The 24,246-nt window shown below is 42.6% G+C and overlaps 1 protein-coding gene across 1 annotated transcript in view; it reads right to left on the reverse strand.

Moving 5' to 3' along the window:
* The window catches only part of LOC147458890 (P-loop containing nucleoside triphosphate hydrolases superfamily protein), a 32,153-nt gene extending 14,040 nt beyond the window's left edge, over positions 1–18,113 (reverse strand). The window contains exons 1-3 of the mRNA XM_086510305.1: positions 17,110–18,113; positions 16,642–16,950; positions 16,277–16,560 (exon numbers count right to left, since the gene is read on the reverse strand). Of these exons, the coding sequence (XP_086366431.1) occupies positions 16,277–16,560; positions 16,642–16,950; positions 17,110–17,932 (1,416 nt within the window). The 5' untranslated portion in view covers positions 17,933–18,113. The remainder of the gene's footprint in view (positions 1–16,276; positions 16,561–16,641; positions 16,951–17,109) is intronic.
* Between the last annotated feature and the right edge of the window lie 6,133 nt (positions 18,114–24,246).

Here is a 24,246-nt window from a genome sequence, read left to right on the forward strand (position 1 = left end):
AGACTGTCTTTGCAAGTGTGGGTTAGTCACTCTCTCGTCAGCAGTGGGTATCCATTCAAGAACTCTTTCCAACAGCTTGACTGTACTGGGATGCGCAGGTAAACGGCAAGCTTCTTTATCATGGAAAGCTGCTGATTTCCAATGCTCCACCATTTCCCTGGCACCAACATTCAGCCTTTGAAACCTTTCCAAATCAGACAGGAGATCATCATCCTCCAAATACTGCTTGGTTATGGAGGCCTATTGGTGTCTCAATTGCCTGTTCAGGGTAATAAGTTACAGTGAATGTTAATGATCAGCAGCTGATCCCTCATCCTGCACCTTCATTTTCCCTTTAACATTCCTACTGAGCTACTAAGCTGGGACTGATCAGTTGCCTGATTCCTAGTGTGACGGGGCTGCTGTTTTTCAGTCTGCTGATTACCCGATTGGTGCCCTTCATTCTGTCCTTCCTGCTGGCCCTCATTCTTGCCTGGCTGTTCTGGCTGTGACTGGCCTCCTTCAGTTGGCCCTGTACCACCAGTACCAGGTCCTAGAAATGGAGATGGTGGTGGGGCATCATCACCATCATTTTTTGTATGCCCTTCTTTTTGGTCATCCTCCTCCTTATCAGCTCCATCCTCCTTGTCTTCTTCTACCTCATCCGGAGAAGTCTACTGCTCAATGTAATCCAATATGTCTTGATTCATCAGAGCATTATTATACTCAACACCTTGTCCTACAAATCACTCTGCATACTTTCCATCAAGGACTTCAAATTCTCTAAATCAAAAACAGCACTGCCTGTTGGATTTAGAATTTTAGCCAAGCTGTTATAGATGTATCTTTCAATAAGAGAAGCCTTCAGAGCTGTATGGTGAATGAACAGGGAGTTGAATTCCACCCGCTTCATTTTGAGCATTGTTTCAGCCCGTTCTACAGCTCTCAGTGCTTCATTTCGTTGATTTTTTATGACCATTATCTCAAATTTAGCCTTAGCTAGCTTCTTGTTTAATAACTCATTAAACCTTTCTGAATGAGCTTCCAATACCCTGTGTTGTATGTTCTGCTCTTCCCAGGCTTTCTGGAGCTTTTGACTCTGATCTTCAGCCTCCTTCAAGTCAGCTTTAAGCTTTTTCACTTCATCTTCTGACCCAGCAGCCTCCATCAATTGTCTCATACAACTGACAATGGTATTCCAAGAAGACTGTATGAGAACTGAACATCTGTCTTAACTGTAGCTGGATCAGAATCAGTAGGCTCATATATTGTCACTGGAGCCATGTAGGGTAAAGTTGTATAATCAGCTTTGCGTAGCAATAGATGCCCCTTCAATTGATGGGTCTGCATTTGCTACAACTTGTCCTGTTTTACCAGGTGCAGAATGTGTTCAGTATTTGGAGTAGAAACTCCCCCTGGCAGAGTCAAAGAAGCTGGACCTTTGCCTTTGTCCACGTGGCTCTTGCCTTTGTCCACTGACTGGTCTGCTATCTTCTCAGAAGTTGCTGCCTTGGCCTGATCTTTTCCAGAACCAATAGCACCTGCACTTGGTGCTACTGACTGGCTAGGCACAGTCTTCTGAGCAGCTTGCTTCTCTGTCTGGCTCACTATAGCTTTCTCAGTATTCACTGTCTTGACTTGGCTTTCTATTTCCCTCAAAAACTCATTGCTCTTTGTCAGTGTAGTTTTTGGCTTTTTTGAACTGTCAGTATGTTCTTCACTTGCTTTTCTTTTCAGGTTTGTTGAAGTAGTTTGACTGTCCGTTGCTTCGTCGTCTGAGGACAGTTCAATGTTCTTGGGCTCAGAAACCGGCTTCTCATTCCAAGCCTTTTTTACCTGCTCATAAACATCTGCAGCAGTGGCCCAATACAGAAATTGCAAAACATACCAAGCTTTAAAAACATTTTGAGATTTTAGCTTGGCAGTTTGCTGGAGCACATTGTGTGACAAAGGTTAATAGGAACCTTTGGATCCAATATCTTGGCCAATAGCATAGCAAAAAGTTTCTCGGATATATACGTTGGGTTGTTCTTAAGGCTTACTGCTTCGGCCACAAACCTGTAAGCAGTGGAAGCTTCCAATCCTGTTACTGGAACACTTCAGGGCTATACTTATCTGTTGTGGAGTTGCCACAGATGGTTCGGGCTCGTTGGACATTCTGAATGCAAAAGCTATGGTCTCTGATGTCACCGACACCTTTCTACCATTTACCATGGCAATGCCATCTTCAGCATCGAAAGAATCAAGAACTTGCTTGATGATGTCTGCATCAAAAGCAATTCTTGTAGCTTGCTACACAACTCGGAGATCCCATAGTTGAAGTAGAGTCATTGCTTGGTCAATGAATACATAACGTTGGATTTTACTGTACGGTATGATGGGAAGGCTTGCCTTTGTAGTAGCAACTATGGCTTGGGTTTCCTCAAGAGACTCATGCATCTTCTCTGAGAGTTTCCTTCTACCGATACACTGTGAAGACGATGAAACAGGCGAAGGAGAAGAAAACTTACTTGACGTTTCAAAGCCGTACCTTGGTGTCGCTGGCAAGGCTAGCTGACAGTTAACTGTCTCTTCAGAGGTCGAGGTTTGCGGCTGTAGCGAAGAAACCTCGGAGCTTGGCGATGGCGAATGGCTAACAGGAGGAAAGCGTCGCGCAGGGGATTTGTGAGGAAAAATGCCAACTCTCCTGACTGTTATACGTGTTCGCGCCATAAAAGCTCCACCACTCGCCGTTCCTAAACTTGTGTGTGTCGCTGCTATCGTGGCAGACATGCATTGGACAAAACTGCAACCCATCTTTAAAATGATTACTACTGGTATGCCATCGTTGGGCGCTTAAAAATTGAGAAGTGTGTCCCCACTGATACTGGACCGGTTTCGAGTCTGGCTCGACCATACTTGTACTGATTCTAAGATCAGTCTGATCTGGTTCTTCTAGTACTGGTTCTGAAATTGAAACTAGTTGCACATGAAAAAGCCAAAAAATATCTGATTCTGGTATCTCTTGATCAACAAGTCCCAGTTCCTTAGTACCTTGTTCTTGCCCATTTTCTCTAGACTCTGAATAATAAAGCTTGATCTTTGCCCCATTATATACGCCTGGCAACAATAATCCAGATAAATCTTTCAGTCTGACTGTGCCATTGGAAAAGACCAAGTCTACCTCAAATGGTCCTGCCCAGGCAATCTTCAGGTTTGGCTTCTTTGGACCCAGTCTAGACTGATGTAGAAGCACCAAATCTCCTTTCTGAAATTCCCGAACTTTAATTCGGCGATCATGCCAGTGCTTCCTTCATTGTTGAACAATTTCTTGTTCCAACATAGCCCGTTGCTTGAGTTCATCTAACTGCATCAGTTCATCTAGCCGTTTTTTAAGATTGTGGTTGAAGTCTAAGCTATACTTCACAGCCATTCTCAGGCTTGGGATCACAAACTCCATAGGAACCACAGCTTCAGTGCCATACACCATTCTGAATGGTGTCATTCCAGTAGTGACCTTATAAGCTGTCCTATAAGCCTATAGAGCAGTCTGGAGTTTCAAATCCCACTGGTCTGGTTTCTTTTGCACCACCTTAGTGAGAATAGTCTTTATTGTCTTGTTGCTACTTTCAGTCTGTCCATTGCATTTGGGATAGTAAGGAGTAGATTTCCGATGCTTGACTAAAAGCATATTCAATAGGATTTCCATAGTGTCATTGATAAAATGTGTTCCTTGATCTGTCACAATCTCTACTGGACATCCATATCGGCAGACAATATTCTCAAATAGAAACCTTGCAGTTGACTTGACTGTGTTGTCAGGAAGAGCCTTAGCTTCAACCCACTTAGTTAAATAACAAGTAGCCATTACTATGTACTTGTTCTTCTTGGGGGTAACCTTCTTAAAAGGTCCCATAAAATCTAATCCCTATTTCATGAACACTCCCAGTGGTTGTACTGGCATCAAAGGAGTCATATCTGCAGCTATTGGTCGACCCATTCTTTGGTATATGTCAGAAGGTTTACAAAAACTTCTGACATCAGCAATCAGTGTTTGCCACCACAAACCAGCTTGCAGAATCTTCTTGTAGGTTACTTCGTTAGAAAAGTGTCCACCAGATTCACCATTATGCACTTCTAAAATCACTTGCATTCTTCCTTCCATAGGGACACAACGTCGAATTATACAATCAACACCCAGTCGATAAAGTAATCCTCGATGATAGTGAATTTCAAGCTTTCTATGATCAGAGCTTTCTTCTGGTTCTGCTTCCAATCCTCTGGAAAGACACCTTGGGAAAGAAATTGATAAATATCATACCATTCGGGATCAACTGATTCTTCTGCCTCTAACTGAAATAAATCAGCGTCCACTGGTTCATCTCTCAAGGGTGATTCTGAATATCCTTCCGTACTTCTTGAGAGAAAATCAGCTCCACAATGATTTTTGCCAGGCTTATGGAAAATTCTGAATTCAAACTCCATTAGGAACATCATCCATCTTATCAGCCTGCCTTGAATAATGACTTTATTAATCAGAAACAGAAGAGCCTGATGGTCCACAACTTTCCCAATGGAATAACTTTCCCAACAGGTAATGCCTGAACTTTGTAACGCTGAAAACCATTCCAAGGGCTTCTCTCTCAGTAGTTGTATAGCCTTGTTCAGCTTGACTGAATCTGCGATTGGCAAAATAAACCGGATAATCAGTCCTTCCGTCTCGCTGAGCTAATATTGCCCCCATTGCCAATCCCGAAGCATCTACATGCACATGGAAAATAATATCCCAGTTTGGCTACCTAAGGACTGGTTTACTGATAATGGCTTTTTTCAGATTCTGGAAGCTCTCCTCACATTCAGCACTCCAGTTGAACTTACTGGCCTTCTTTGTAAGCTCATATAGTGGTACTGCTTGAGAAGCAAACTTATGCACAAATCTTCTATAGAAATTCACATAACCCAAGAAAGAGCTCAACTCTGAAGCAGTTCTGGATGCTTTAGCTTGCTGAACACACTGAATTTTGTCATTGGCCATCTCTATTCCATTTCGGGTAACCACATGTCCCAATAGCTGTCCCTTCCAGACTAGAAAAACAGATTTGAATGGATTCAAACAAATCCGCTTCGCCTGACAGCGTTTGAAAACCATTTCTAGGAATAGCAGGTGTTGTTTCTCATCTGAATAGACAGTAAAGTCATCCATGAAAATGGAGAGGAACCGATGAAGGAATTCATTAAACATCTCCATCATACACCGCTGAAAGGTAACTGGTGCATTGCACAGGCCAAAAGGCATCACCAGATACATGAAAGCTTCCCACTCAGTGATGAAAGTGGTCTTGGCTCTATCTTCAGGAGCGATCTGTAACTGGTTATAGCCACTATCACCATCCATGAAGCTATACATTTCATATCCTGCGATCTCATCAAGCAATATGTCAGTAAAAGGCAAAGGAAATGGATCTTTGATAGTTTGGGCGTTTAGTTTCCTATAGTCGACACAGACTCTCAATTTTCCACTTTTCTTGGGAACGACGACTATGGGAAATAGCCAATCGCTGCTTGCCACTTCTGTGATGAACCCAGCCTTGAGAAGATTATCAATCTCCTCCTTGACCTTCTTTGCATAGTTGGGGTTCATTCAGTATCTTTGCAGTCGTACTGGCCTAGCATTTGGTTTCAACAGTATTCGGTGTTGACATACTTCAGGATCCACTCCCTTCAGATCTGTATGTTCCCAGGCAAACACATCTTTATAGTTCTGGAACATTTTACGTGCCTTTTCCTTCATTGTCGGGTTGAGGTGCTTGTTGATCTTGATCATCCTAGGATTATACTCCAATCTTAGGTTTCACTCTTCCACTTCTTGGTCGTCTGGAAGCAACCAATTTGTCCGCCTCCTTTTCGTTTGGTCGACTCTTCAGCGTAATCCCATGATGGTCCATTCATTTCTGAATCAATATTCTGATCTACTGGGTACTCTTCCGAACGTACTGGTTCCTCTACCATACCAGCATCAGCTGGTTCCACCATCCTTCCAATTAGCTGAGCTGTTCTTTCCCCTGTGTTGACTTCAGTAAACTGATCAGGGAATTGTCTTTTCTGCTTGTCAGCTTGCTCTTTATTCAGCAAGACTACATTCAAGTCAATCTCTATCAAAGGGAATATGTTCATAGCTGCTAGCATTCGCTCGATCTTCTTGGCCCTGTACTTCCAACATAACTCCTTCGGCCTCAAATCCTTTCTCCAGCTCCTAATATTGTTTGTCTGGATTTGGATTCTGCCATTGGCCCCTTCTATGGTTAATGTTTGGTTTGCATAGTCATGAACAGCATGTGTTGTTCTCAACCATGGACGCCCTAGTAGCATCCCATATGCCCCTTGCACATCCAGAACTAAGAAACTGGTTTTGAATTTCTCCCTCCCAACTCTTATCTGCATGTTTTCAATCATACCCGTCGCCTGTACTACTCTATGATCTTCCATTCGTACTTTGAATGGTGTTGGTTTCATATTAGTGATACCCATTTTCTGTTGGAGATGAACTCCCATTATGTTGACTCCTGCTCCTCCATCCAAGACAACACTTGAGAGAGGTTCCCACTGCTTTCTAACCTTGTAGTCCACCTGAATAAGTGGAACTTCATCATCTCGGACGGCCGTCAAGTCCACTGTTCTGGCCTCCGCCTCAACTTTCCTGTGCTGTCTGATAAATTTGGCCACTTCAGGCAAGGTTTTTCTGATATCCTCAAGCTCGACAGTCAGCTTCTGAATTCTATCACAAATTTTCACATGAATTTCTTCTCATTCTTGGTCAGACTGATTGTCAGAGCTTGAAGAACTGGTATCTTCACACTGCCATTCCTCTTTTGCAGTGCTTCCACTCTTTCCATCCACTCTCAGTTCATCAGCTACTCCATGTACCACAGCCAACATGGTCTCAGTTATAGCCGGTACTAACTGATCTTTATCAGTCGATTTGGTTGGTATCCTCTGAACGACTCTAGCTTCGGAACTTTCTGGCTACTCTGGCAGCTTCTTAGCTAGATCCTCCGTGATTTTAGCCGCTAGTTCCCTCTGCTCTTGCCACTCATCTACCGCCTTCTCTTTACCTTTGGCCTTCCAAATTTCTCTTTGTTGAGCCCACTTGCTGCTGTTAGGATTGACTGGTGCATCTGAAGTGTCTGGAATTTCTTCAATGACTACACCCTTGCTTCGAGTAACTACCCTGACTAGGACTAGCTCTAGTGCCTTAGCCTCAGTAGTAGTAGTTGCAGGTGCATCTGGGCATTGGGCTGCAAAATGGCCATACTTCCCACAAGTGTAGCAATTCATGCTCCTATTCTGGAAGTTGCCTCGTCCTCTGTCTCTGCCTATACCTGGTTGGAATCCGCCACGTCCTTGACCAGTACCACTAGTACCTGGTCTCTCCTCTTGAACTACTTTGACTGGTTCTACTTTCACTGGTTCAGTGTAGACAACCACTAACAGATCTTTGCCTTTCTTAAAGTGGTGGATTCTGATGCCACAATTGTTCCATAGATGACCAAAAGCCTTACAGTAGGTACATTGTGGACATTCATTCGAGATATGGTCCTTGGATTTGCATTTCGAACACCAAGTCTCCATCTTCCGAACTGGCTGTCTTATGTGACTAATTTCGGCAATCTATCTAGCCATTTCTTCAATTTTCTTGGTCCAAGATCCCTTCTCTGACTTCTCCTTGGCTCATTCATTAGAGTTGCTCTCGGAGCTACTGGACACCTCACTGGTATCAGAACTTTCAGTAGCAGAGCTACTACTACTGGTCCTTCGCTTCTTGTGGCTCTTTTCCTTCTTGGCCCGTTGTTCCAGCTTTAATTCTCTTTGAACCAGATCATTGAATTTCTTGGTAGGGGCTGGTACCTCTTGTTCCCTAAGCTTTTTGCTTCTGAACCCATTCAGAAACCATGCCCTCAACCTCTTCTCAGATGGCGGTTCTTGTAACTACCTAGTTAGCTCCTTGATCTTTTCCACATAACTGCGGACTGATAAATTTCTCTGTTTGATCTTATCTAGTTCATAGAGAATATCTTCATCCCCTCTATTGTTGGAATATTCCAACCTGAAGGCTTTAAGCAATTTGTTATATGATCTGAGCTGGCAGGCACGGTAATGGTAATACCATTTCCTCGCTGCCTCCCCCCAATCATCTTCATCAATATTTTTCAGTTCAGCATACTGCTCGAAAGCCTGCATGTGAACGTTTAGATCATCCTTTTTACCTCCCTTAAATATTGGAAAAGAAATTTTCAGGGAAGCTGTGTAATCATTTCGATTACCACTGATCTTGCCACTTCTCTTCTTGGATTCAGAATGGCGCTTGGGAGTCTTCTTGCAATTGTCAGTGTCAGCATCCCAATCAATCTTTGTCTCTGTCTCAGTGTCAGTGTCTTCTTTGGTTTGTCTGCTAGAAGTACGGTGACTACCTTTACTTCCCTTGGTACCCTCATCCCTCTGCCGGGACCGAGAACTCTTGGAACTCTTGGCTTTCTGTGCTTCCCGTTCTACCCGTCGGCGTCGAGAATGACTGGAGTGCTGTGAGTCCTACGCCTCATCAGCCTGACTATGCTCCTCCTGAGCCTCAGTGTCAGTCATCTTCTCTTGCTTGGGGTCAGACTCTCTTCCTGACTCCTCAGAAAGACGATCAACACGAATGGTGGATTTCCGGCCACGACCGGATTTAGGTGCCATTGCTGAAAACTTCCAAGCGGGAGAAGAGTCTTTCTGTCACCGAGCTTCAGCTCGAGCCACCGTGATTGCCAAAATGGAATTGGAGCTGATCTCTTGAGACAGCTAATTCCAATGTTAGAAGATTTCAGCTGCTAGTGTGGGAAGATTTCAGACAGTAGACTGGACAGAAATCAGAAACTAGACTGGAATTTGGATACTCGAATAAGAATCAGACTTATGTACTAGAAATAAGGTTCAGATTCAGATTTAGAAGACTGGACAAGAAGTAAGTGTAACTGGAATATATGCCATGATTGGAATTACAGATCAAAATTACAGCAAATATCATTTACAAAGAGAGTACAGCCTAAAATACTGCCAATGATTCTCAAGTACAAGTGTAGCCAAAGTAATAATTGCCAACCCGATTACAATGTAATGGGCCCTATTTATACACTTCGGGTTTACTGTAGTAATTACCATAGTAATTACTAAGTAATTTATTGCCCATCTCCTAAGAAGACGTTCACACATAGTGAACTATCCCGCCGTCTACAGTGGCTCTTTCCGGTTGTACATATGAGTAGTAGTTGTTTGCATAGTCACAAGGACGCATTCCGTGACGGGGAATGAGGGACGGGGGACAGGACTCAAATGGATTTTTAGTGTACAAAAGAGGGCGGGACTGCAAGTGGGGACGAAAAGTGGGGACGAGAAGCCCGGAAAAGGGAAAAGGGCCTCCCCTGTTACTATGGCTGTTGGGTCATCATTATCATCTTCATATATGGTCCAACGTCGTCGTCTAGAGGAGTGAGTCTATACACACAGCATAATTGCACCATCCCTGCACATCCGAGCCTCGACACCCCCATTGTGTAACAGACTTGGACACTCCAAGTCAAGAATCAACCGCGACAACACCAAATAACCACTTCAAAACAATTCATAGATCACAATAGATTTGCACTGGCCCGGCGGAGTTCCATGCCTAGAGATATTGGCCCCAAAGATTGGCGCCCCTTTCGGTATTTCTTTATATTAATCAGTTCAAAGTACAAGAGAGTAGGTTGGGATTCACTCTCAAACTCTGTGTCCAGATGCTCTGAGAAGTGAGGCCCTCACAACTAATTTAAAGGTTACAAGGGATGCCCAAAAGCAGAGCCCCAAAAGCTTCAAATCAAAAACAACTCTCATTGCATAGAGAAAAAGCAAGATTTGCATCGCTCATCATTCTAAAAATTTTATTAAAAAAAATTTATGTTTTTTTAGCCTCTGCGATTTCCGGAAATTAGGGTTTTTGTCAAAAATTAGGGTTTGCAAGAATTTTAGGGTTTCTAGCATAAATTAGGGTTTCTGTTGTCCGTAGTCACGTGATCACTTTGTGACATACCCCCCTCTTGAAAGCATTGTAATAGACCGCGATTACGTCTGCAAAACCGACAAAAGCCATAAACCATCTTAGCAGACACTGACTGTTAGTACCTACGTACTAGGAACACACATCTAGCACATGTACAAAATCGACAGTCACATCACAGGACATCACCAGACATCACATGACATTCAACATTCATTCGGATCTTAGACCATGATTTATCGGCAATGTAGCTAGCAATCACATCTAGGTCCAATTGGGACCTCATCGATGTCCGATTGACTAACCCCTATTGCAACCATGTCTATTCAAGATCAATCAGACCAAAATGCTGCAGTCATTTCGGCTATCAGTTCCTGCACTCAAAAGAAGTCAAGAACAAATCAGTATCATTATCAGGAATTCCATTTCATAAAGTCATCCAGTAGAATACTGTCAGCTCTCAGTATCCCTGAAGCTCAAAGAGACATCAGTGACTTTAGTATCAAAATCAAGGCATCTGTTGACAAGGGAGCGGAGTGACTCCCCTCTTGTGCATCCCACTGCACCAGATCTCCGGCCAAGCTGAATTCTAGGTTCCGTTTGGAGTAGACTATGCTAAACCAAAACATCGAGGTAAAGTTTCACAATCCAAGAAGTATCTGCTAGGTCCTCCTCCATATTTCTTTGCAAATATAGATGTGCACCGACTTTACCATCTTTCTCTTGCATACTCCAATTGTGTATCTCTTTGGCATTCAAGTTCAACTGTACTTGTAGTACAAGCTTTGTTTATATGGTGGTGGACAATATGTTTGCCTTCCATGTACCATTGATTGGAAAAATTTCAATAAACTTGTCATATGTCAAGCGCATCAAATGCAGGAGAGTTCTTGAACTTAACCAAGAACCGCCTTCGGACTTTACCTTTCTTCGTATCGTTATGTGCCAAAATCTGTTCAGGAACAAGGATCTCCTCGTTTTCTTCCACTTCGGATTGCTCATCACACTCCCCATCATCCTGCACATCACCCTTAACAAGTTTCAAGAGACTCACAAGCAATGCATTGTGAATCATCCAAGTATCTGGCAGTTTCAATCGGAAGGAGATATCATTTATCTTGCCAGTGATCTGGAAAGGTCCGTAGTATCGCATACTAAGCTTTGGAAAAAGCCTCTCCTTTCCCTTTTTTCTTTCGTAGGCGTGCCTTCTCAAAAAGTAAGAGCACCCAATCACCCTCCTTCAATTTCAAGTCGTGACGATGGCAATCCGCTGCCTTTTTCTGTCATTCTTGAGACTCCTGCAGAGTCTCGCGAACCTTCGCAAAAGCCGTATCCAAATCTCGCGAATATTCATCGGCTTCAAATATCTAATCTTTCGTGCTCAGGAAGGATGGAACCTTCGCAGCACTTTCAACAATCTCATATGGCATCTTCCCCGTCGAAGAGTGTATCGTGTTATTGTAGGCAAATTCCACCAAAGGTAAGTTCTTTTCCCATTGAGTCTTCTGACCCGAGATACAAGACTTCAATAAATCTAAAATCACTGAATTGGCAATCTCAAATTGCTCGTCAGTCTGCAAGTGGAACGATTACGAGAACTGCAACTGCGTGCCAATGTTCTCCCAAATTGCCTTCCAAAACAAACTCATAAATCTAGGGTCTCTGTCGGAGACAATCGTCTCAGACGTGCCATGTAATCGGAAAATCATCGTGATCATTCTGTGTTCTCGCGAGATCAAAAATGAAATCCATTTCAATACTTTTCAAGGGGCAGGTGGGTATGGGTAAAGGCTTTAACAATCCCTGTGCCTTATGCCTGTCAAAATTGACCTTCTGGCATACTAAGCACTGCAACAAACTCTTCCACATCCTTTTTGTGTCTCGGCCCAAAGAAGTATCTCTCTACCCCCTTCATGGTAGTAGCAATGCCGCGGTGACTCGTAAAAGGTGGACAGTGGCATTCAGTCATAACCTTTTCCCTCAACGGTTGTGTAACGCACAACATAGTCTTTTTCATCAAGTAGCCTTCCCGAAGGGAGTATCCAACTATTGTCTCCCCATCCCGTATCCGTGTGAAAATATTTGCATAATCTGTATCTATGGCATACTGATCTACCAGATCCTCGAAGCATCTGCCACCACATTCTTCTGTCCCTGCTCATGGACAATCTAGAAGTGAAACTGTGACAAGATGTTCACCCACCGCATCTGCTTTTCCGAAAGTTGCTTCTGTGACAAGAAGTAGCGCAAACTCTGATGGTCTGTAAAGACAATAAAATCCGCTCCGAGTAGGTAGTGCCACCAATGAGTAAGAGCATGGATCACTGCCAAAAGCTATTTCTCATATATCTGTGCTGTCATCTCCGGCCTAGAGAACAATCGGCTCACGTAAGCAATGACATGGCCTTCTTGCATCAAGACCTCACCCAGACTACGACCACAAGCATCACAATATACTTCAAATGACATTTGCAAGTCCGACAAAGTCAAAACTGGTCCCGTAGTCAATTTCTCTTTCAATGTCTGAGGCAATCACTTCTGTGGATCCCCACGAGAAAGGGACTCCTTTCTGTGTCAAGATATGCAAAGGGGAAGCAACCTCTGCAAACTTTCGTATGAACCGCCTGTACCAAATAACCACTCCAAGTCAAGAATCAACCGCGACAACACCAAATAACCACTTCAAAACAATTCACAGATCACAATAGATTTGCACTGGCACGGCGGAGTTCCGTGCCTAGAGATATTGGCCCCAAAGACTGGCGCCCCTTTCGGTATTTCTTTTTATATTTATCAGTTCAAAGTACAAGAGAGTGGGTCGAGATTCACTCTCTTACCTAGCCTACACTACTTCGATTTCACACAGTGCAGCTGTTGGTCTAGCATCCGTCCCCATGCAGCAAGGGCCGAGACCACCTCGCCCCTCCAATAGGCCAATTTTGTGCTAAAGGTGCGGGGAGTATTGACATTATCAGAGCAAATGTCCGTTGCCAGAAGGGTCCCCCCTCCTTGCCGACACTGCCTTGAAGTTGAGGGTAAAATCACCAATCAATGAAACCAGTATTAAAACCAGAGTCAAACATATCAAATCGGCACCAAAACAGGTTCAAACAGATACCATCCATTTCAAACAAACTACAAACGGGATCACCAAACAAGTTCTCAAACAGATTTCAAACTTAAAAAGCAGTCTCGACATGAGTGACTGACTTTCCATCATTGTCCATCAGCTCTTGGATAGACAGAGTTTCTTTAGCGACGATGGTAGTCCCAAGATAGCAATCGCGCGGGACTCCAAGGTCATTTGCTCATCAAGAGACATCTACTGAGAGATGTCGAGAAATTTCAAGTTATAATCTGCTAGGGTTTCCATGGCAAGCATTTCAGAATACCCCACTCTACCAGAAGTTGCACTCTGAAGGAAGATGTCGGAAACCATATAGCTTCGGGCAAAAATTTTCTTGAAAGGTTGCCAAGTCCTTGGAGTGTGTGGCTTGGTAGCTATAGACATCAACATCTGCAAGGCACTGCTTTTGAGGAAAACAGTGACTCAAAACAAATCTTGGATCCTTCTCTTGCAAGTGATCTTTTTGTCTTATGTCCTGTAAGACATGAGCAGTGAAGACCGGAGCGCGCCCGATGCGTGATGAAGTAAGGGTGGGAGTGGCTAATATATCCGGGATCGAAGCACGAAGCTAAAATTTCCAATGAACTTTGGAAGTGCAATCTTGCTCTGATCGGAGCAGGAAGCTAAAATTTCCAATGAACTTTGGAAGTGCGATCTTGCTCTGTCTAGTCTTTGGTAGGACCGGTATGCTTTCAGAAAAGCACACGCCTGATGCTCTGATACCACTGTCACAAGACAAGCACCACGTGCCAATAGAAAAGAACAGACTAACAGACTTTTAGCACTTCATTAACAACCGAATTGAGAGAGAGAGAGACGACACGCTACACGGAGTGCCGGAATTCCACCCCAGAGAGTGTTGGTCCGAAACCTTGGCGTCCCTTTCGATATTTCTTTATATTGCATCAACACAGTGCAAGGCGGTACTCTAGACTCACACCTTCTCTCGAGGAAGCATGCTCGAGAATGAGCCCATGGCCTCATATTTGAAGGCCCTAGGCCCCAAGGATAGTTTACATCGAAAGCCTTCAAACTCAAAAGCATCTAATCCAAAAGCAATTCCCAAGAGTTGCCAACGTAAATCACGGAATTCCGTACAACTGCCACGTCGACAGTCAGCGCAAAACGCGAAAATCCAAGCCTTCAAACTCAAAAGCATCTAATCCAAAAGCAATGCCCAAGAGTTGCCAGCGTAAATCACGGAATTCTGTACAACTGCCACGTCGACAGTCAACGCATAACGCGAAAATCCATACAGCCTACCACGTCATCAGCCAGTGAAAAATCCGAGCGTCCATACAGCTACCACGTCATCAATTTTAGCACAAGTCTTAGGGTGTGTGTGTGTGTGGATCCTGCTTTATGTTAATTCCTTTATGTCACGTGGGCCCCATCGGACAAGGCCCCCATAAGTTGGTAGGACTTCTTCTTCTATTACTAGTTCTTCTTGGGGTTTAGACCCCTCGGCCGAGATCTGCAAGTTGGCTCCATTCTTCAGGGCTTTGCCACGTCAGCAGTTTGTGACACTCTCGTATATTCTCCTGGCTTGTGTACGTTTCTGCATCGTCGACTTTGACAGCATCTCAAAACGCTGCCACAGGGGGGGGCTCTTTATCGCTAGCGTGCGTTTTGAAACGCCGAGAGCTCTTACCTCCTACTATTGTAGAAAAAACGTAGGCAGTAGCAAAAACGCTAGCGTTAGTTGTTGCATCTCAGGACGCTACGACAAGTAAAGTGAGCCGCCACCTCCACTTCCCCAGTTCTTCAACGCGTGCTAATTCTCTCGGGATCAGGTGTCCGTAAGCTCTGACACCATGTCAAAGTTGCGGAAACGTAAACAAGCGAGGAGAATGAGAGAGAGAGAGAGAGAGAGAGAGAGAGAGAGAGAGAGAGAGAGAGAGAGAGAGAGAGAGAGATAATTTGATGATAATACAATGGGGGCAAGGTGTACTTAAATAGTCACCTTAGCAAATTGGCCTACCCAGACTTTGACAAATAAGTAAAATAAATTCGTAAAAGCCAAAATAAATAATGGGATCACTTGGGGCAGGTCACTTGAGATGCCAAAACTCTAACAGTACCCCCCCAAAGCAAAACACTTCCACGAAAGGAGAAAGATTGCCGACGTCGAGAAGCAATTGGCAACACTCCAAAGCCAAAGGAACAAAAATAGGAGTTGGACAAAGGGGCAAATAAAGAGGCCAAAGGGCAATGGCAGCAATCAATATCTTGGACAAGGAATTTTCACTTGAGGCAACAAGGGAAGAAGCTGTCCCAGACCAAGGTGAACCATCACCATTTGCATCTCTGCAACGAACACACCATCTACAATATCATCTAATTGCAATATGAACATGTCTTCCACAACAAGTACAGGTCAATTTTTTTGGGTAACAGTGTCCAATTGTCCTTGCTAAGTGGTAGCTTCACCACCCCTGTCCCAGACCAAGGTGAACCATCACCATTTGCATCTCTGCAACAAACACGCCATCTACAATATCATCTAACTGCAATATGAACATGTCTTCCACAACAAGTACAGGTCAATTTTTTGGGTAACAGTGTCCGATTGTCCTTGCTAAGTGGTAGCTTCACCACCCGTGTCCATGACATCACACTGCTATCTGAAAACCACACATAAACCAGTCCCAAGCAGCTCCCAACATCTCAAGAAGGAGCCAAGTATCCTCTCCAGAACACTATTGCAACAAAGCCCTGAATGCATCCAACATATCAGACTCAGGGAGAAAGGTCTCTTTAGGCTAACGCGCATTTTTTCTGTAATCGCACACGACCCCAAACCTCTGCTCTACAAGTGTCCGTGCTCATTGTAGGCTCCTTGGTAGAGCAACTTGCTGAAAAAGGCTGTGGAAATCTCTCTAAACTCTTGAGGCTCTGAAGCTAATGAGCCATCATGCCTCTGTAGCTTGCGAACCACAGCGTGAAAGAGCTGGGGTCCAGCAATCTCAAAGAAATCATCTGTGCCCGTGCCCATGGGGCATTTGCACCAGTGTAGGTAGTAAGCAAGACAGAAAGCAAACCTTATAAGTTAATGCTCACATACATTCACAATTCGGGACATAAATGCACATTCTGCATCACATAATACAATAATAAGTTACCTCATAAGTTGTTGGATCTGCCAGGGCCGAAATTCTGTCAATCCGAATAGGCCTCCCAAAAAGACGGGAAAAGATAGGATCTCCATAGCGGGCCTCAACAGCAGCCGATATGCTTGCACCATCTTCACTCAGACTATGCACAAACCCTTGTATGCACTCTGTCGATCCAGCCCCTTTGATATCACATATCCTGATGCAAACCATATCCCCAGGTGAGATATTTGTGGGAGGCAGTCTGTGTCCACCTTCCACTCGAAAAGTAACCACATGAGTTCCACCAAGACCTGTGCATAGCAAAAACGCAACACAACAGATAGATGTTAATTACTAAAAATGAGAAATGATAAAATTTTCAAGTAAAATACCTGTTGAGGAACTGACAGCCATGAGATTGCAAATAGTATCACACTGTTCTTGCTCCAGCTGTCCATGATATACAAGAAACTCTGTGGGACCAGCTGCAGCAGACTTTTCCTCCACAGAAGGGACCGCGTTCAACTCTGACTGTGTGGCATCCAACTCTGCATTCCGTTCAATCTGGAGCAATTCCAATGTCTTGCTCACAAACTGATCTACAGAAGCTTGAATTTCTGCTATCCTTGACTTTGCTAAACCAAGCTCTTCATGCAGTTGTTTTGATTCGGATGCCTTTCGCGCCATAACACGATGACTACCTAATACAATAAGACGTATGCATCCTTTAAATCTTCATAGGCCCTCTCTCACAGTTTCATTTGCCTCTTCACGCAGGATGCAATCACAAAGCAGATAAGTATCAGTCTAAGGCGCTCAACCCACATGAAAACTTCAGAATCATTAGAAAAGAAAAATACCCGACTTAGCATGAAGCTTGAGTAGTTGCCAAGCTCTTGCCTGCTTCCAGTTTTCAACCACACCCTCCTCTTGTAGTTTGCCTAAAGCACTTTGCAACTCCCTCTGAAAGTGATCAAAGAGGGTAGGGTAATGAGTACTGGCTTTGAGACAAAGGGCCTCAAAACCACTGGGCATAGGGTTGATGTTGAGATAGTGCTGAGCCTGCATCACAAAACTGAGCCCACTTGCTATCTTCTCTTCAAGGTCATCATGATCAGAGTCTGCCTCAGCTGCTGCTGCCTCAGAAGCCATTGCAGCCATGCCCATACTTACCCATTTCACAACCTCCTTTCCCAAAATTTTCCGTCCTAGCGGATTTCCATTCAGCTCAGGAAAATCAGAATTGGGAAGATCATCGGTACAGTCATCGGTAATCTTATTACTCGCATCAATACGTGCATTTAGAGAAGCAAGTGGGGTAGAAGGTGCCACTGGGGCAGGTGCTTTCTTGCCCTTACCTCTTCTACTTCGCAACCTGGGAGATTTGGTGTCTCCCTGGCTACTTGCACTGCAGAGAGGTAGCAGGGATACCCGTCGAAGCCTTACCCTGTGCGGAATATATGAATTGCGATTAGGAAAAGAATGAAAGCTTGATAAAAGCCTGCAATCCTGGAGCCCGCTAGAACTGAGGGGTTGTGGAGGGACGTTTCCAACAAGGCCACCACCGCGGTGGCAACTGGGGAGGAGGCAAAACACTCTGAAAGACGAAAGACCCGGAGAGCGAGAGTTTGTGCGGTTTTCCAGGGAGACGAACAAGAAGGGGGAAGCAAGGGCGACGGCCATGTGCAGAAGCAGCAGAGAACCAAAGGAGAGCTGCGACGGATGAGTTGGTGGAATTGCGAAGCCGCTGCCTTCCCCTGCTTCCACTGCCGCTATCTCCTGCTTCGAAAACAGCACCTCTGCTTCACAGGGCTAACGTCCCAGGGGTCCGCCGCCGGCGACGTGCAACGGTCTAGGACACTATTTGCCTTCCTGTCAAATAGTGGTAGCAAGCAATGTGCCACGTTCGCTTCCTCATGGCCTTGAATTTTGCCTACGTGGCCTGCTTCTATCTTTCTCTTCAAATTCGTGGCGTGCATAACCATTGGGCTTCCACGCTGGCATAAGCCTTGCAACTGCACATGCATCAATTCTAAGGGAGGTTCACACAAGCACGCTTTCATTTGCTTCTACAACAAAGTTGCAAATATGAGCCATCTCCACGGATCTCTCATGATGTGGGTGGCGTTTTTAAATTTATCATTGACTGGGTGCATAACCAAGCTTGGCTTGGTAATTTAAAAGCAAAAAGGTCACAACTCAAAAGTAAGGGTAGCGAGAATGAAAGTATACTCTAGGGAAGTCTTGAGTTCAACTCTCCTATTGGATAGATCTTTAAGGTCTCAGAGCATAGTTTTCTTTAAGGTCTCATGGGATAGTTTTCTACGACATTAAAATTATCTTCTTCTTCTTCTTCCTCTCTCTCCAAGTTTTGAGCGAGCTTTGCGAGTGAGTTATGGAACAAGCATTTCATTTTTCTTGTGCGATGCGGTTTGTTGTCTCTCAAAAAGCTCACTCTTGTAGCTCGCTCCCAAAGATGGTTGCATGGGCATTATACAGAAATACCACACATACATGGTTATCACGACATAAACACCTACAAAGGTAACGAACCAATCGATTTCAGACAATTTACTAGCACCACAATATCTCCCATAGCTCTACACTCCAATAAATATTCCAAAACGTTACAAGGTGCAAAAGTATCTTTACATTGCTATTAGCAAAAAAGTAGGAGCATGACCATTATGGTAAAGAATTGACTGCTTTCCAAAAGTTTACTAGCACTTTCTTGACATTGCTATAAGCATTAGAGTAGGAACATACCTACATGTTAAAAAATTGATTGCTTTCAAAATTGCTATAAGCAAAAAAATAGAAATATAACTAAATGGTAAGGAGTGAGTTCAAACAATTTTCTAGCAGCACAATAGCTCCCATAGCTCTATACATCATTGGATATTTCAAAAGATACAACACTTTCTTTACATTGATATAAGCACAAGAGTAGCGAGATGACTACATGGTGAAGAGCTTACCACTTTCAATAAACTCACCAACACCACAATAGATCTCACAGATATATACTCCTTCAAATATTCTTATAGGTTACAAGATACAACACTTTTTTGTCTTCTGCCATAAGCATGAGATTAGCAACATGATTACATGGTAGAGAACAAATGTCTTTCAATAAATTTACCATCACCACAATAGCTCCCATAGCTCTATTTCCATCAAAATTTTCAAAAAGTTACAAGGTACACGCTTTCTTGACATTGTTATAAGCATGAGAGTAAAAATGTAACTATGAAGCACCACAATGAAGTGCCCGTGAGCCATCTAATTCAATGACACATAGAAAATTTGTTAACGTTATAAGCATTCAAGAGTCAAAAAACAATAATAATATTTCGGAAAGATACAATGTGCAGCGAGCATTGACACTCTTGCAATGTCCTTTTTAAATCCCTAAATGTTGTGTGACATATAATGTGTGAAGAGCATTGGACACTCATGCAAGATTCTCATTTGTGAGCTTACATTGATGGATACACATGTTGTAGTTTACATCCAATCCAAAGATGTGGTAAATGTGTTTTCATGCAAAATACTGCAATGTGCACTTTATACAATTTGTCATGTACTTATGATTTTGAAGTCCCCACCATAAATCTATCATGTTGTTTTTCTTTTATAACAACATGGTCCTCAATCTTTGCCTCCATAGATATCATACAGTTTATTTGTTTAGCACAGCGGTCAGAATACCTTGACGATACTGCAAGCTCTTCAACTCTATCACCAATCACTTTTGAATCTTAAATCCTCCTTCCTCCAACATTTTTAAAGTCGTGATGTTAAATTTGTCCCTTTCTCCGCATGCCATGTGTTTGGTATTCTTCCTGGACATTGGGTAATCATGTTGCAAATTTGCTATGTGTGGCCCACACAATGATTCCAAAACCACATGAACTAAGCTTTTGGCCTCATCCTCACCCACCCTCATTTTCATTGTCCCAAGTTTGAGTACCCCAAATGATGGTGATGTAGTGCCAATACCAGTTTGTTTAATGTTCTTCTTGCATTTTACAGCTTTTCCCCAACCATCCTTGACATTGTACTACTACATTTTAGGTCTCTTCGAATTTCCCACGTTGTTTTGTGGTTTGAAGATTCGTTAGCAACCATCTCATCATTTTTTTCATCCTCCAAGATTGTTGACAGTGGTTGAGATATATATCTTTTCTTCCTTAGAACAATTTGAATTACATATTCTAACCTATGTATCACTAACCCTATTATTTTTTGCTTGCGTGTGATTATGACATTATCTCATTTTACATTAGATCTTTGGTAAATTGGGGTTCCTCCAAATGTTTGGTCTATTTCTTTAACAAGTGTTACAATAGTAGGAGCTCGCCCTTATAACATGCATCTTAACTATTTCTCTACAAAAGGTCCAGCCCTAGGGTATCTACCCTCTACAAATGCATCTTCACGCTTTGAAGCAATGAGTTGGACAAATTTGACACACTTACATCAAGGTGAGTCTTTTGTTTGTTTCCTTCTCCAACTAGCCAACTGGTGTGCTTTGTCTTAGCCAAGTTTGTTGTGGGGATGAAAGAAATTACTTGTCTCCTCCAGCAATATCTTCATCTTAACCTCATGCAAGGACCAATGCATAAAACAAACATTGGTAATCTAAGTGAGTATTTACTTATTGCTACAAGATACTTTCTTCATCGTGGACATTAAACATGCCGCCAACTCAACCAAAAATCCATTGACACCCGATACCTTGCATGTGACCCACCATGCACAAATTTGTCTATACACGGTTGTGGATTCTTGCTCACTCATAGCACAATGCTACTTTTCACATAGGCCTTTATGTTCATTTTGGAAGTTTTTGTTTATAAATTGAGTAGTATGAAGAGAGTATGAATATGAAGGCTTTGTTCACATTGAAACAAACATGAGCGCTCTTCTTGCATATGTCTATAGTTTGCATTTCTTGAACACTGTCACCACATAGAAAACCGAATTAATTTTATGCAAGTAATAGCCAACATCAACAATCTACATTGGATTTTACAAATTTACTACCATGGTTGTCAAACCTACCACACATCGAACATAATTTTTTTTTTAAAAACAGCTCTTTTGAAGGTCACTAGATCCATCTCAGCGCATTATATTCATTAGCTCAATCCCAAGCCCGGGACCAGTTGTTGACATTTTGAAAACATGACATCTTTGATTTAGATATACACTATGTTCAGGAAACACGATCTTATGGAAAAATAGATATCTAAAATTGATTTTTAATTTTAGTATTTGTGTTTGGATACCTACTCTAGTTCTACTGGCACTTGCCTCCTACATCATTTGTTTGAATCCACAAAAAGAAGATTGTCCAAGTTATTTTTGAATAAAAAGTACATATATCCCAATCTAAATTTCCAATAGGGATTACCTGTGTGTATGCACCAAAGGCCCCATCTCCTCCAAAATTGACAAAATCCCATTCATGTTTAGCTTACCACCATCCTCTCACATGGCAGCTCCCATCACCATCTGTTTTGCAAGATTTAGTTTGCAAGTGTCTTGGTCCTATAATGGAATTTGACTATGTGCATTAATAATTATGTTGTAGTTAGTAGGTGGTAAAACACATAGGATTTATGGGCTATGTAATTGATAGTTAATTATGGACATTTGATTAGTGGAGAGCTCTTTACAAGTAATAATTATTTTATGTCCAAGCGAATAGTTGTAATCATTATTAAGCATTCATTGATACCTATAAATAAATACATCCAAGAGAAAATTGCTCACTCTTGCATGGGGGAGATTGGACCCATTTCTTTGTGTCTCAGACCTTGAATATGAACAAAGCTAAGTAACATTCCTTCCTTTCTCTCTTTATGCTTGCAAATACATTTAGTTGATGAAACTTGTGTTAAGAGATGAGTATTCTTGCATGAGATAGACAAGACCTTTTTGGTTGATTAAAGTCCGTTTTTTTCTCCATATAGATGAAGACTGGATATAATTAAGCTTAGTGAACATAAGAACTATGGTGCTACTTTGAAGATGGATTACTTGGGTACAAGATAAGTGGATAGAGAACACCCATTAGAATAGGTTAAATTAGTCCAATGGAGATATGATTGATCATAAGAAGAAGAAGAAGAAGAAGTCGAAGAAGGTAGAAGGAGAAGACGAGTAAAAAATGAAGAAGCAGGAGAATAAGAACTAGAGGTGGTTTGTTGTTAGGAATAATTGGAAGAGACCTTGAGATGTATTTGAGTTTAAAAAGGTGTCCTCGAGTGGAGTAAGAACGAGAGGAATTGTAGTGAAGGAGAAAGACTTCAAAGGTCAATAAATAAATAGTAAGAATTATTAAAAGCTCAAAAACTCAATTCTCTACTATCTACCGTTTTGATCAAGCTGGCCTAGCTTGGCGAGGGTAGCGATAACAAATTCAACAGAGATTTGCGGATGGAGGAGCATGCTTGCCATCCAATATAAGCACATATAAGTCCAACAATGATAGCATGTGCCATCTAGTAGCATAAGGTGTCAACATTGTAGTGCTTCGCAGCAACAAAAGCATGAGGCAACACGAGTGCTGGCAACACCAAGTGACAACAATGGGCACTAATAGTCATCGATGTTTACCAAACCCTCTTCTTTTTTCCTTCACTGGCTCTCTCTCCCACTCACTAATGAAAATTTTAGAGCACCATATTTTTCTTTTCTTTTCTTAACCAAGAATTTTTGGGAGAAATTATGTCCAAACCTAAGACATTTGCAAGGTTCATAACTACAATTGGTGTGACAAGCCGCGCACTACCGGTAGCCTGTTCCACTTTTTTTGGTCCACTTCACAGAGAGAAATGAATGAGAAAAAATATAATCAACTACTAAAAAACACAACTATGTGCATGCACACGCACGCGCACACAACACACACACACACACACAGTCTTCAACACCTACATACATTGCATTTTTGGGCCGTACAAAGCCAAGAAACCAAATTGTGGCATAAAGTTTAATCGCTTTCTTCATGGGGATCAAAGGAAATATAGTAGTATTCAAAAAGGGTCAAAATCAACCCCTAGATATAGTAAGTTATCTCATACAAGCCAAAGTAAACATGTGGATGCCTACAACATTGGTTGCATAGTAAAGAACGATTGTTAGCTTCAAATAATTTACAAACAAATCCTTCAAAAACTCATTAATAGATCCATTACCTCAACACATCAAAACCCTATAGCACTTTAATTATTGTTGCTAATTATGCCCTCTCCACTGCAATGGATCTGTTGAAAAAATTTCAACAAAGTGTAAGTATGGAAAACACAAAAAAGGGACAAGTGAAGTTTTCAAAGCCCAAAAACAGGGACAAATATGATGTAAGCCAAGGGTAGTCGAGTAGAGCCCAATGGGAACAAGGCACAGGGGCTCAACCCTATATAGGGAAGAGGAACAGAGTTGTACTTAGAGTTCTCTTGGCCTTTCAGTTGGTATAGTGAAAGGCCAAGCGCATTATCGTCGTACGAGTGCATAAGTCTTCTTTATGCCTCAATGCCCTACAGTAGGACTTCCATGACATTCATAGAGAATTTTAAGTTGAATGTCCGCATCCGTTGGTACACAAACTCTCCCCTCGTGGAGTAGGTACCCTTCATCTATGAAATAAATGTTCCATCTATGCAACTCATCAATCAAAAGTGGAAATTGTGGAGGAAGTAGACACACTATCTGCATTGGAGTGAGAAGAATCCCTCTTTTTTGACATAGTCCACACCTTGGAGTACACATCATCATGCTCACATTTATCCTTTTGAGATTCCAAAAACTCATTTTAAGTTTTGATTGGGGGGGGGGGGGGGGGGGGGGGGGGGGGGGGGGGACTCCCTAACACACATATCTTGCAGGCGGTTGACATTTGCAAAATCCCTCCCTCTCTAGCTTGGTAGATGTGTTTCAGCATGGGGGTGAAATTCCGTTTCTACATGGTGGCTAAGCAGTTTCTTTGC

Source organism: Adiantum capillus-veneris, chromosome 4, assembly GCF_014529385.1.
Source record: "Adiantum capillus-veneris isolate H3 chromosome 4, ASM1452938v2, whole genome shotgun sequence".
NCBI classification, from domain to species: Eukaryota; Viridiplantae; Streptophyta; class Polypodiopsida; order Polypodiales; family Pteridaceae; genus Adiantum; species Adiantum capillus-veneris.